This window comes from Bombina bombina, unplaced genomic scaffold, assembly GCF_027579735.1.
Source record: "Bombina bombina isolate aBomBom1 unplaced genomic scaffold, aBomBom1.pri scaffold_553, whole genome shotgun sequence".
Lineage (NCBI taxonomy): Eukaryota > Metazoa > Chordata > Amphibia > Anura > Bombinatoridae > Bombina > Bombina bombina.
Genome location: NW_026511210.1, coordinates 238,596 through 253,502, shown reverse-complemented (window position 1 = coordinate 253,502; position 14,907 = coordinate 238,596). Strand labels below are relative to the sequence as shown.

At 38.1% G+C, this 14,907-nt stretch overlaps 1 protein-coding gene across 1 annotated transcript in view; it reads left to right on the top strand.

Moving 5' to 3' along the window:
- Positions 1-14,907, top strand: part of LOC128643649 (uncharacterized) — a 71,200-nt gene that overhangs the window by 31,524 nt on the left and 24,769 nt on the right. The window contains exon 3 of the mRNA XM_053696475.1: positions 1,544-1,695. Within this exon, the coding sequence (XP_053552450.1) occupies positions 1,544-1,695 (152 nt within the window). The remainder of the gene's footprint in view (positions 1-1,543; positions 1,696-14,907) is intronic.

Sequence of the window (14,907 nt, the reverse complement as noted above, 5' to 3'; positions counted from 1 at the left end):
ACCCTGTATGTCACTGGTGGTTAAGGGTTTTTCAGGACATAATAGCACAAGTCTAGCAAGAACACGCTATTAATGCCCTCGCTCCAGCAGGCTATGTGGAATAGAGCAGTCTCAACGCTGGTGGCAAGACCACGCTATAAAACAATCAAGTCCCAAAAAAAGGCCAGTGACATACAGGGTACGTCGCTGGTCCTTAAGGGGTTAAAGTATCTCTACAAGATTATGACTTAGATGTATGTTGTGTTTTGCCCCCTTTCCCCTTGTTTTTTTTTTGTTTGTCTTTTTTTCTTACTTTTGGGAATGTCTATATTAATACAGGATGTATTAGTCTTTCTGACATTATGATAAATAGGAAACTTAGTGCTAAGTGTCAAATATATTTACAGAAGCATGCTTTAAGGTGCAATTTAATGTTTTTTTTCACTCATGTTTACAGAATTATGATTATGCAAATTCAATCTAATGTCAAGTATCAAACATATTCACAGAATCGTGGTTTAAGATGTGATATATGTACTGTAAGGGGCTTCTCCCTACCTTTTTTTTTATTTCCCCAATGGTTGTTATAATGTGATATATACAATACAGTGCTGTGTGTTATATGCGCTTACAGAAGAATGTGAAAAGACATGTCTTACACACATTTAGGGGATTATCCCCTCTTTCTTCCCCCACCTTTTTTTTTCTTCTCTCTCTCTCCCGCCTGGCCCCATCTTTTGCCCTCTCTCCTCATTTTCCCTCCCATTCCAAGCCCTCTCTGCAGGGGTGTTTTTTTTTTCTTCTAACTATTCTTAAATAAGATTTATGGCATCAACTTTTCAAATAGTTTCGTGGAATGTAGGGGGCATTTCTTCCCCAATAAAAAGGAAATCTATAATTAATCATCTTGGCCAGTCCAAAACTGACATCGCTTTTTTTGCAGGAAATTCATTTAAATCTATCTGAAATCCCTAAACTTCAGTCCTAAATGGGTCGGAGAAGCGATAGCTGCCCCATATAACTCACGCAAGAGGGGATGGCCATTCTTTTAAATAAATCTTTAGAATATAAAATTGAATCTACCTTTTTAGATTCGGAAGGTCACTTTCCGATTGTAGAGATGCTATACAACAAAATAAGATTTATTCTCTGCAATATCTATGGCCCAAATAAAGTCGATAGGGAGGTTTGGAATAATATGACATTATATTTATCTAAGTATATAGGGCAAAATCTTATAGTAGCAGGTGATTTTAATTTAATCGCAGAACCCCAACTAGACAGAGTAAATAGAAATCCAGTAATTATAAGGGACAGGAAAGTTCGTATTCTCCAGAAATTCTGTTCCCATTTGGGGTTAATAGATATTTGGCGCTCTCAGAACCCAGACTTAAGATCATATACATGCATGTCCAAAGGACATCAATCATTATCTAGGATTGATCTATTTCTGAATGCAGAGTCCTTGGTTGGTTTGGAATGGAGAGCAGATATTGGAGACACAATAATTTCGGATCATGCCATTATTTCATTAAAACAATGCATTCCTTTTTCACTATTCCAGTAATCAGACCATTTTCTTTCCAAAATACCTGGTGAACAATGTTAATTTTCGAAATTGGTTGAATGGGCAATGGAGAGAATATGTTAAGGGTAATAGTTCATACAAGGATAGACCTGAGGTGTTTTGGGAAGCTGCCAAAGTGGTGTTAAGAGGTAAAATAAAGGCCTATATGTGTCGCCAAAAAAAAAAAAGATTTAGACAACAGGAGATTCAGATATCCAGTCAAGTAAAAAACGCGTACAGAGCATATTTGGGGGATCGTTCCAATTCTAGGTGACTTAATTACTTAAATGCCAAAACTGCATACAATATTTTTATTAAACAGAAAACTACTCTAGAGGTTCCCAGGCAAAAGGCTCTCTATGGGGGCTTCGTGGGTAGACCCGCTAAATTTTTAGCTAGGATTACGAAATCAACCCACAGGAATAGCATACCGGTTATTAGGTCGGGGTCTAATAGATTTACTAATAATGAGGACATTAGTAGAGTTTTCTTTAACTACTTCAGTGAATTATATAAACATGAGGAATATGACGTAGATGAGGAAAAGGTTTTCTGGGAGAAAATAAATGTCCCAAAAATTCTTATAGAAACTTTAGCAGAGATCAATAGCCCAGTTTTAGTGGCTGAAATTTTAGCAGCAATTAAGATAGCTAAGACCAATAAAGCAGCTGGCCCAGATTGCCTCCCTATTGAATTTTATAGGATTCTCCAGTCCCAAATTTCTGCATCACTAGAGAAGTTGTTTAATTTCTATTTTTTTGATAATAAATGTTCTCCATATTTTGCTGCAGCCAATATATCCCTAGTTCTTAAAAAAAACAAATACTCTGAACTCCCTTCCTCATATAGGCCTATCTCAGTATTAAATACTGATTACAAATTATTAACATCAATTATAGCCAACAGATTAAAACCCCATTTAGGCCTGATTATCCATCAGAATCAATCATGTTTCCTGTCGGGTAGAAATCCAGCTAAAAATATGCGAAAGATATTGACGCTGTTAAATTTTTTTTTAATAAATTTAAATGTTCCAGACATAAGGAGATCGTAGATTTAGCGCTATTGACAGTTGACGCATAAAAGGCATTTGATCGCATTGCATGGAGACATCTCTTTTTTTCTTTGGGGCGGTTTGGCTTGACTGGGTATTTGAGTAACTTTATACGTTTAATATATTTTGCTCCAGTTTCTTCCTTAATTATCAATGGTGAAATTTCTCAGCGCCTAATTCTACAAAGGGGGCACCAGACAAGTTGCCCTCTTTCCCCTCTGCTATTTAATATATAATTGGAGCCGTTGGAGATATTGCTTCGCCAGCAGCTAGAAGGTATTCAGGTAGGGGGACACAGATTGGTTTTGCTAATGTACGCAGATGATCTACTTAATATCAAGAAAAATCGCCCTCTTCTTATGGATAATTTTTCACTTTTTGGACAAATTTCTGGCTACAAAATTAACTTAACCAAATCCGAACTTCTATGGCTGGATAAAAAGGATCATAACATTAAACTTCCAGTTATTGAAACCTCACAGATTACCTATCTTGGTAGTAAAGTCCTAACCCAGAGGAATGGTATAATTTAAACTTTCCTAGATGCTTTGCCGACTGTAAAAAAAAGATGGAAGAATGGGTTAATTTACCCATCTCCCTAACGGCGTGTTTTGTTAATTAAAACAATATTGTTTCTGAAACTACTATATTTGATACAGAATATTCTGATTCTTATTTATAAAGCTGACATAATCAAATACAGTATAATATTTCTTGTTCTTAATTCCTCTGGAAAGGGATAAAGGTGCGGATTGTGATACATCGTTTCATGAATGATAAAGTGGCGGCTGGATTAGCCTTACCCAATATACAATTTTATAGCTTAGCCGCTCGGGCTAAGATCACAGTTGATTGGCTGACAGAGCAAGAACAAGTTACCTCTGTGGTTTGGGAATCTTCTTTAGTAGCCCCTTTTAAATTGAACGCCATTCTGCACTGTCAAATGACCCTCTCTCCCCTTTGCAGGTATTTTCTTTTAACTTTCAAGAACATCATTATAGCTTGGCAAAAGCTTTGAGTCCAGGTGGAATGCTCACTACATGTCTCAAATTTGTATCTATTACAGGTAATCCAGATTTCTCACCAGGCCTTACAGACAATGGCCTCTAGTTATCAAGGTCTTTTGGACCTGATCCGACAGTGCGGATCAGGTCCGACAGACCTCGCTGAATACCACGAGCAATACGCTCGCTGTATTCAGCATTGCACCAGCAGCTCACAAGAGCTGCTGGTGCAACGCAGCCCCCCTGCAGACTCACGGCCAATGGGCTGCCAGCAGGGGGGGTGTCAATCAACCCGATCATACTCGATTGGGTTGAGTTTCCGGCGATGTCTGTCCTCCTGCTCAGAGCAGGAGGACAGGTTATGGAGCAGCGGTCTTTGTGACCGCTGCTTCATAACTGCTGTTTCTTCTGGCGAGTCTGCAGGGCTCGCCAGAAACACAGGGCATCAAGCTCCATTTAGAGCTTGATACATATGTCCCAGTATCTTTAGACAATGGTCCCATAAAGGCCTGAGATACGTTATACAAACCCTAGATCCAGATTTATCTCATGTTACTTTTGCTGAGTTATCAAAACAATTTGGACTATCTAAAAGAGACTTTTATGCTTATTTTGCAGGTTAGACACTATGGCCTGGTATTAAAACAAAGATATGGTTTGGATTGGTCACTGCGAGATTTGCAGACCAGGATTAATGTATATCAAGTGGGGTTCTTATTCTATTTCTTCTTTCTATTCTCTTTTCAATTAACGTCCCTCTGCAGAGCAATTAGAATATATAGTCTCTAAATGGAGTAAAATCTTTGTCAATATAGATATTCCGCTGATAACGGATACTTTCAAACTATTAGAGAAAGCCTGGGTTCTGACGGCCTGGAGAGAGTCCCAGATTAAAATCAGTTTTAATGGCATATTTGACTCCAGAGAGGCTATCCAAGTGGTACAAGACACATATTCTGTGCTCTAGATGTAGGTGCGCCTGCCCCAGATTTGTTACATTGCTTCTGGGCCTGCCCGAAAATTAGGCAGTTTTGGGCTAAACTGACGGATTGGATGAATTCTACTTTACACCTAGATTTTTGCATTCAACCAATGGAAAAAAAAAATCTAGCTAGATTCCAAGGCACCCCTCAAAATCTCAAGCTAATTAATACCATCATTTTTTTGGCCCGGAATCTTTTTTTTAAATTGTGGAATGCTCAAGTAGCACCGAATTTGACATAATTGAAAAATGCTTTGATGAATCAATGTTTGACAGAACAATGTAATTTACAGAATCCCAATTAACCTTATTTTTCAAATGCTGGAAAGTATATATTTTGTCACTCCCAATTTCTGCCCAATTGACACTTATCAAACCCTTGATGAAAACCACCTATGTCCAATTACAGATATTCACGGGGCCACATGCCTAGTACATGGCTTTGTAACGCATGAGGGAAGAGTGGACAGATGCAGGGGGGGGAGAGAGTGGGGGAGGTTGGTGTTAAAGGATAAAAAGCAATAGTAGTATTACTAGAGAATTCTGATTTATATTTTGTTTGTATTGTGGGTCCTGCATGACCTCTTTGTTCTGATCATGATTATTTTTCGATTTTGTGACATTTTCAATTTTTGTGTAATAAATAAACATAAAAAATGAAGAAGCCCGGTGGCATTATGAAGTAACCAGGTGGCATTATGACGTAGCCAGTTGGCATTATGAAGTAGCAGGATGGCATTATGAATTAGCGGGGTAACATAGTAACATAGTAGATAAGGTTGAAAAATACAGACGTCCAACCTATACAAATCTAATATACTTACAAAAAAGCTCTAGTTGAGCTTAAATTAATCCCACTTAAAGGTGACCCATTCAATACAAGCAATCATATCCATGGATTCTGTTACTAGCCAGAAATATATTCAAACCATTTTTAAATGTATCTAAGGTATTGGCATTCACTACTTTCTTTGGTAACGAGTTCCAGAATTTTATTGATCTTACAGTGAAAAAACGTTTCCGTTGCAGGAGATTAAGGGGCATATTTAAGAAGGTGCGAGCGGACATGATCCGATATTGCGGATCATGTCTGCCGCACATCGATAAATGCCGACAGCATACGCTGTCGGCATTTATCATTGCACCAGCAGTTCTTGTGAACTGCTGGTGCAATGCCGCCCCCTGTAGATTTGCGGCCAATCGGCCGCTAGCAGGGGGTGTCAATCAACACGATCGTATTGGATCGGGTTGATTTTCGGCTATGTCTGTCTGCCATCTCAGAGCAGGCGGACAGGTTATGGAGCAGTGGTCTTTAGACCGCTGCTTCATAACTTGTGTTTCTGGCTCGCCAGAAACATGGGGCTTCAAGCTCCATAGGGAGCTTGGTAAATATGCCCCAAAATCTCTTTTCCTTCAGCCTTAAATTGTGACCTCTTGTCACAAACTATTTTCTTGGAATAAACAGAGCTTCTGCCATCTCTATATATGGACCTTGAATATATTTATATAAAGTAATCATGTCACCTCTCAAGCACCTTTTTTCTAGAGAAAACAGACCCAGTTTGGCAAACCTCTCCTTATAGCTTAAATTCTCTATTCCCCTTATTAGCTTTGTGGCCCTTTTTCTTTTTCTAGGTCTGCAATGTCTTTTTTTGAGATCAGTTCCCTAGAACTGCACTCAAGGTGAGGTCTTACCAGGGATTTATATAGTGACAGAATTATGCTTACCTCCCTTGAATCAATGCCTCTCTTCCTACATTCTAGTATTGTCATGGACCAGTGGCATACACCAGCCTAGAGGGGTGATCCGGTGGTCTAACTCTGGGCAGGCGGTGCCACGGGTTCTCCTTTTCCCCTCTGCCCTACCATCAGGGGCTGAGACTGGCATGGATACCGGGCTGCAAGAGCAATCCCTTTTCCCTTTGTATTTCATCATGTGTTGCAGTGACTGAACTTTGCTCTGAAAGAGCTGATCTCTAACCCCTTTCCGCCTAACCGGGCCCCAGACGGAATCTTATGGAACTACTCGCCGGCTGGGAGCACCAAAGATACCCTGCTGAACTTTAACCTAGATCACTCTGGAAGCCCATTGCTCCAGGACTCTGCTCTTTTGGGGACTTATAATACACTCGGTGGGGCATGGGCTGGGGTGATTACAAAGAGGGAGCTCACTACGAAACTGGGGTTTTCTGCCAACCTCTTTAAGGGACTACGCCCACGTACCTTTACCACCCTGTCACTCCGGTCCCCAGCCATGCTACCATGACGCTTTTTTGACCGTGACCCCTGGGGATCAGGTGCTATTAAATGGTACCTGGGAATAGCTGCTGCTGCTTCCTACGGATCACCCCAAAATCTCGACCTACAGGATGTGGGTATCTCAGTTCCCATAGCTGCTATGGAGGCACCAGGATGTCTGGGAAAGGGTATTGTTCTCTAATGGGATTAAGCACAGATGGCAATTGTGTATAAATACTGTGAGTTTGTGTAAATTAAACAGTTCTTGTTTCACCTTATTACAGGTCTTGTCTAGTTATTAGGGTGGGCTACTTGCTAAGATCACTTCCAGCACGAAAGCTACAGGTTCCAGGGTTGAAGACGGTCCTTTTAGGTGGAGATACTCTATTGGGGTATCTGGAGTCTGTCACAAGTATCTTATTAGCCTTAGAAGCCGCTGACCTGCATTGTGCACCCATCTATAGCTTGTTATCTATAACTATTCCCAAATCCCTTTCCTCCTCTGTTTGGCTAAGCCTTGTCTCATTTAAATAATACATTGTCTGCTTATTTTTACTTCCAAAATGTAGAACCTTGCATTTTCCGGTATTAAATCAAATTTTCCATTTACCTGCCCATACTTTTTGCAGATCCCTTTGTAATGAAAGTTCATCCTGCTCTGACCTAATGATCTAACATAACTTAGTATCATCTGCAAAAATAGAGATGTTGCTATTTAATCCTTGCTCCAAGTCATTTATAAAATATTAAAAAGAACAGGGCCCAGCACTGATCCCTGGGGGACTTCACTGATTACCTTTGTCTAATCTGAGTATGATCCATTTACTACTACTCGTTGCTCCCTATCTTTCATCCAGTTATTTATCCATGAGCTAACATTTTCAGCTATTCCCAGTCCCTTAATTTTGTACATTAATCTCTCATGTGGCACTGTATCAAATGCCTTTGCAAAATCTAAGTACAGGTATATCACATCAACTGATTCCCCTTTAACAATATTTTTACTTACTTCTTCGTAGAATCTAATTAGATTAGTTTGACATGATCCATTTGTCATAAAACCATGCTGCTGATTTGAACTCATAGGGGTATATTTATAAAAGTGTGAGCAGTCATGATACGATGTAGCGTATCATGTCCGCTGCACATCAATAAATGCTGACAGCATCCGCTGTCAGAATTTATCATTGCACAAGCAGTTCTTGTGAACTGCTGGTGCAGTGTCGCCCACTGCAGATTTGTGGCCAATCGGCCATTAGCAGGAGGTGTCAGTCAACCCGATCATATTTGATTGGGTTGATTTCTGTCTGCGGCCTCAGAGCAGGCTTTAGACCGCTGCTTCATAACTTCTGTTTCCGGCGATCTTGATAAATCGGCCCCATAATCTTGTTTATACAAATATACTCATTAATAAAATCCCTTATAATCCCTTCAAGTATCTTCCCCACTATATACCCCTATGAGTTCAAATAGAACAGTTTGCTGTCTTCCAGGGCTTGTGTCAGGCATACTGGGGAGCGTATTGATAGATTGTTAGAGGGATGTAGGTCTGATCCTGCAGTCATGGTGCATATTGGTACTAATGAAGGAATCAGCGGGAGATGGAGAGTCCTAAAAAATAACTTCAGTGAGATAGGTAGCAAGCTTAAAGCAAGGACCTCCAAAGTAATATTTTCAGAGATATTACCAGTGCCGTGTGCTAACTCAGTAAGGCAGAAGGAGCTAAGGTCTGTTAATTCATGGCTAAAAACATGGTGGTCACATTAGAAAGTATAGAGGAAAGCACACCAAATAGCAGCAGAAAGCACATGAAAATTAAATGTATGACAACAAATGCAAGAAGCATGACGGGTAAAATGGGGGAGCTGGAGTTCTTAGTTGCAGAAGAGGACTATGATGTTATCAGTATAACTGAAACCTGGTGGGATGATTCACATGACTGGGCAGTTAACTTAGAGGGGTATACTTTATTAAGGAGTGACAAGAATAATTAAAGGTGTGGAGGAATCTTCATGTATATTAAACCTAACCTTAACCCTACAATAAGGGAAGATATTTATGATACAAGTGACAATGTAGAGACCCTGTGGGTTGAAATAAAGAGTGGGGGGGGAAATCCTAAAAAAATATTACTAGTAACATGCTACAAGCCCCCCCAACATTAGTGACCCGGAGGAAACTCAACTACTAATCCAAACAGGTAAGGCTACTAATAACAGTGCTGTAATTATGGGAGATTTTAAATACCCTGATAAAAACTGAGCCAATGAAACTAGTAAGTCAGCTAAGTGGGATAGATTTTTAAATGTTCTCAGGGATAATTCTTGTCACAATTAATAGAGGAGCCAACTCGGAGTAAAACTATATTGGATTTAGTACTATCAAACAATACAGATATAATATCAAACATAGAAGTCAAAGAACATTTGGGTAACAGTGATCATAACATGGTCACATTTGAAATTTATTTTCATATGCAATGTCTTAAAAGTTTAACTAAGACTTTTAATTTTAAGAAAGCAAAATTTAAGTAGATTTAAGAAAATCATTAAATAATATAAATTGGGACAATGTATTCTCTAGTAAAAATACAGAAGATAAATGGATAATATTTAAAACCTTTTTAAATAAATATACATATCAACAAATAACATATGGTTATAAAAATAAAAATAAAAAATCAAAGCCAATGTGGCTAAATAAAAATGTGTTAAGAGAAATTAGGAAAAACGTAGGGCATTTAAATTATTCAAAGAAAATAGTACAGACTCAACATTCCATATTTATAAGGAATGTAACAAAGCATGCAAAAAAGCAATGAAATTAGCCAAAATTTAAAATGAAAAATTAATTGCAAAAGATTCTAAGTCTAACCCTAAAATGTTCTTCAAATACATAAATAGCAAAAAATCTAAGAAGGACAATATAGGTACATTAAAATGCGTGGAGAGAAAACTCAATCGGAAGACAGTCCGGACCTGCAGCCTTGTTTGTTTTAGCTGTTTTAATTGCTGCACCTATCTCATCTATATTTATCGGTTTATTAATCTCTACCATAATCTCTGCAGGGATTTTAGGAATCTTTATCTTATCCCAGAAGATTTTTTTCCCATCCACTCCATGTTCCTCCGCGCTGTATAACTTACTAAAATATTCATAGAAGGTTTTGATAATGTCCGGATTATTAGTGACTCTTCTCGAATTAACTCTAATGGCTGTTATACTATTACGATGAGTTGCTTTAGTTAACCTGGCTAAGAATTTAGTTGATCTACCAGTGAAACCAGCGTATAAAGCTTTTTATCTTTGCATCTCCAAAGTAATCTTCTGATGGATAAATATATCTATTTTATCGGATTTTGCAACCACATATAGTTCCTGCGCTTGAGCAACTATTTAATTCATATTTTATTAAACATAATAAATGTTCACCATATTTCGCATCTGCACTTATATCTTTAATCCCCAAAAAACACAAAGACCTTGAACTTCCAGAATCATACAGGCCCATCTCTGTATTAAATACGGATTACAAACTTCTAGCTACTATCTTAGCAAAGAGACTAAAACCATTTTTAGGCTTAATAATACATGATAACCAGGCTGGATTTATGTCCGGGAGGAACCCAGCTAAGAATATTAGAAAGGTGATGACATTAGTGGATTTTTTTTGGAACAAGTTTAAAACATCTAGACATCGAGACACGGTCGACTTAGCGTTATTGACAATTGACGCAGAAAAGGCGTTCGACCGCATCTCATGGAACCATCTATTTTATTCTTTAGAGCAGTTTGGCCTGACTGGTCATATATATGATTATATTCACTTATTATATTGTGAGCCGACCTCATCACTACTTATTAATGGAGAGATTTCACAGCGATTAGTACTTTACAGGGGCAACCGTCAGGGTTGCCCATTATCTCCACTGCTTTTCAATATATCTCTAGAGCCGTTGGCGATTTGGTTTCGGCAACAGTTGGACGGGATTCACATTAGAGATCAAAAATTGGTGTTGTTAATGTACGCTGACGATATACTTTTATGTCTGAGCAATGTAAAGAGAAGTCTTGTCCATTTATTAAATATGATCAAAATATTTGGCTTAATTTCCGGGTACAAAATCAATTTCGGTAAGTCTGAATTATTATGGCTAAATAAAAAAGACCAATGTATCAGTCATCCATTTAGGGAAGCTCGACAGATAACCTATCTAGGTATTAAGTTAAGTGCAAACTCAGATAACTGGTATAAATTGAATTTTAGTAAATGTTTCCGAGAATGTGGGGAAAAAAATGGAAGAATGGAAAAACTTACCATTATCTCTTTGACAGCTAGGGTGATGCTTATAAAAACTATTCTATTTCCAAAACTGTTATATTTTATACAAAATATTCCAATTCCTATTCATAAAGCAGATATTGATAAATACAATAAGGCGTGTACTAAACTTTTATGGAAAGGCGCTAGGGCTCGTATTGCAGTGTCTCGTCTTATGAATAATAAAGACGCGGCTGGTCTCAACCTTCCCAATTTACAATTTTATAGTCTGGCTGCACGTGTAAAGGTTGCGGCGGATTGGTTAACAAAACAAGATCAGGTCTCTGCAGAAGCATGGGAATCTTCCTTGGTAGCTCCTTTCCATTTGGATGCTATTTTGCATTGTCCAATGAACGCCCTACCATCATTTCTTTTCTCATTAATAACTTTTAGACATATTATTCTTGCTTGGCAAAAATGTTGTGGGGTTATTGGTTGTTCCCCTTACGTTTCTAAATATTTACCCATTACCGGCAACCCTATCTTTTCACCTGGTTTGACAGATGAAGTTTTTAGATTTTGGACTTCTAAAGGGCTGGTATATGTAAGACAAATGTTAGACGTAAATCTTGTTCCCTTAACTTTTACGGATTTAAGCAATCAGTTTGGACTGGGAAAGAAAGATTTCTACGCGTATCTGCAATTGAGACATTTTATACTTGAATTAAAACAAAGATACGGAACGGATTGGTCACTGCGGGAATTTCAATCAAATATCAATATGTTCCAAAGAGGCATATATTCGTTAGCACCGTTTTATTTTTGTCTTAATCAAGGCCCCTCTGATGCACAAAGGGAATATATAAGTACAAAATGGTCTAAGTTTTTCCCGGAGATAGATAGTCAAGTAATAGTGAATGCTTTTAAAGTTACTGAAAAAAGTTGGGTGCTGACCTCATGGAGAGAGACACAGATTAAGATAGCTCTTATGACATATCTAACCCTGCTTAAATTATCAAGATGGTTTAAATCTAAGATTACGTGTCCTAAATGTAGCTCTACCATGGCAGATCTTTGGCATTGCTTCTGGTCATGCCCAAAGATTGGGCAATTCTGGGCTAAAGTAAATTACTGGCTGAATGTAACACTCAAATTGGAATATCTGTTACAGCCGATATAAAAAAAAATTCTAGTCAAACCTCAGGTAACTTTGCGAAACTCAAAATTAATTAATCTGATTATATTTCTCGGCCGTAATATAATATAGAGAGTCTGGAAAGCTAAAACACCGCCCCGCTTGAAAGAACTTAAAAATGCTCTAACAGCACAATTTACATTGGAACAAGGTAATCTGCAAAACCCCTCGGATGCTCGATTAGCTTTGTTTTTTAAACAATGGAAAACTTTCATCTTTTCATTCCCAATTGAGGCTCAAGTTAGTTTAGTTAAACCCTTAAGGAATTCTATCTATATTCAATTACAGGTACTGGCCGGAGACTTTCCCAATGCTTGGCTTAGTGATAATTCGGCTGGATGGATGGGTACTGGGTAGGGGGTGGAGGGGGGCGCGAGATGGAGGTAAAATTGTTCCCTTTTTTTTTTTTTTTTTGCGGGCATAACTTAACAGAAAGTACACTGTACAAGATAAAGTGGCACTGCTTAGTTTGCATAGGAGCCAAGGGATTAGTAGGATAGATGGATAGAGGGTAAAAGTAGTAGGTAGTTAGATTATAGTTGGAGTGTTAGGTGGTCTCTAGATATTGAGTGTAAAGATATTTGTTAGCATAACGGGATTCACACGTAATGATTTATCAGAGACAGAAAAATTAGGCTTGGTATTGAATCAGAGATATTCACTTGTAAAGTAAGTTGGGGTCTATATAACCCCTTTCTCAGGTTACTGGAACAAATTTCTGTTTTTGTGTTAATGTATAAATGTTTAATCCTGTTTTAGGTGATCACCTAAGTTAGTTGTTTTTTTGCTTTGTTTTTTTTAAGTGTATATAATATTTCATGTCTTTGAACATGTTTATTTGTAAGATGCGTATTAATTTAGGCTGATATTGTTCAAGATGTTTAAATCTATTTTGAAAAATCTAATAAAGAAGAGATATAAAAAAAAAAATGCGTGGAGAGTAGCATGATAAATAATGACAAGGAGAAAGCTGAGGTACTAAACCAGGAAGGTTGGATGACCATTGGATGATACTTTGGAACAAAATAGAACATGCCAGTCCATACCATTAACTGGGTTATGTTTAGAAGATATCAGGAAAAAACTGGATAATATTAAGGTAAATAAAACTTCAGGCCTAGATGAAATACACCCAAGGGTGTTAAGGGAACTTAGCACTGTTATAGACAAACCACTACTCTTAATTTTTCAAGACTCATTATCCTCAGGCATGGTACCGCCGGATTGGCGTAAAGCTATTGTGGTGCCACTCTTCAAAAAGGGAAGCAGGGATGATCCAGGAAGCTATAGACCAGTTAGTCTGACATCAATAGTGGGAAAGATATTTGAAGGAATTATAAGGGATTATATTGATGATCATATTCGTGTAAACAAGATTATGAGTTCTAATCAGCATGGTTTTAGGAGAAATAGATCATGTCAAACTAATCTAATTAGATTCTACAAGGAAGGAAGTAGAAATATAGATAAAGGGGAATCAGTTGATGTGATATACTTAGATTTTGCAAAGGCATTTGATACAGTGCCACATGAGAGATTAAAGGGACAGTAAACCTAAAAAATAATGTTATATAATTCTGCACATAGTGCAGAATTATATAACATTATTTTAGTGCTATCATTATAAAACCTTTTTTCCATTTAAAGCATTATGAAGTAACCGGGTGGCATTATAAAGTGGCCGGGTTGCATTATTTAATAGCAGGGTGGCATTATGAAATGGCCAGGTGGCATTATGAAGTAACCGGGTGGCATTATGAAGTGGTCGGGTGGCAGTATGAAGTAGCTGGGTGACATTAAGAAGTGGCCGGGTAGCATTATGAAGTAACCGGGTGGCATTATAAAGTGGCCAGGTGGCATTATGAAGTAACCGGGGGCATTATGAAGTAGCCGGTTGGCATTATGAAGTGGCCAGGTGGCATTATGAAGTAACCGGTGGCATTATGAAGTGGCCGGGTGGCATTATGAAGTAACCGGGTGGCATTATGAAGTGGTCGGGTGGCAGTATGAAGTAGCTGGTGACATTAAGAAGTGGCCGGGTAGCATTATGAAGTAACCAGGTGGCATTATGAAGTAACCGGGTGGCATTATGAAGAGGTCGGGTGGCAGTATGAAGTAGCTGGTGACATTAAGAAGTGGCCGGGTAGCATTATGAAGTAACCGGGTGGCATTATGAAGTAACCGGGTGGCATTATGAAGAGGTCGGGTGGCAGTATGAAGTAGCTGGTGACATTAAGAAGTGGCCGGGTAGCATTATGAAGTAACCGGGTGGCATTATAAAGTCGCCGGGTTGCATTATGAAGTAGCAGGGTGGGGATAGTTTTATATTTTCTAATATTATTATATTTTTTGATATCCAAAGCACAAATTGATTGCATAATTTAACATGAATGTATTTAATTATAATTTGTGCAATAAAAAAAACTTTTTCAATATTAGCTAATTTTAGCTTAATATTGGCTAAAATTTTAGCCGGGTGTTCCATAAAATAAGCTGAGTGGTGCACACACTAAAAAGGTCCTGGGGAGAAGACTGCTCTATTATATGTCACTAGATTAAATAAAGTGGAATTGCATAATTAACAGATGCATAATAAAAAGGCAATGCAATATCAATTACTCTGAATT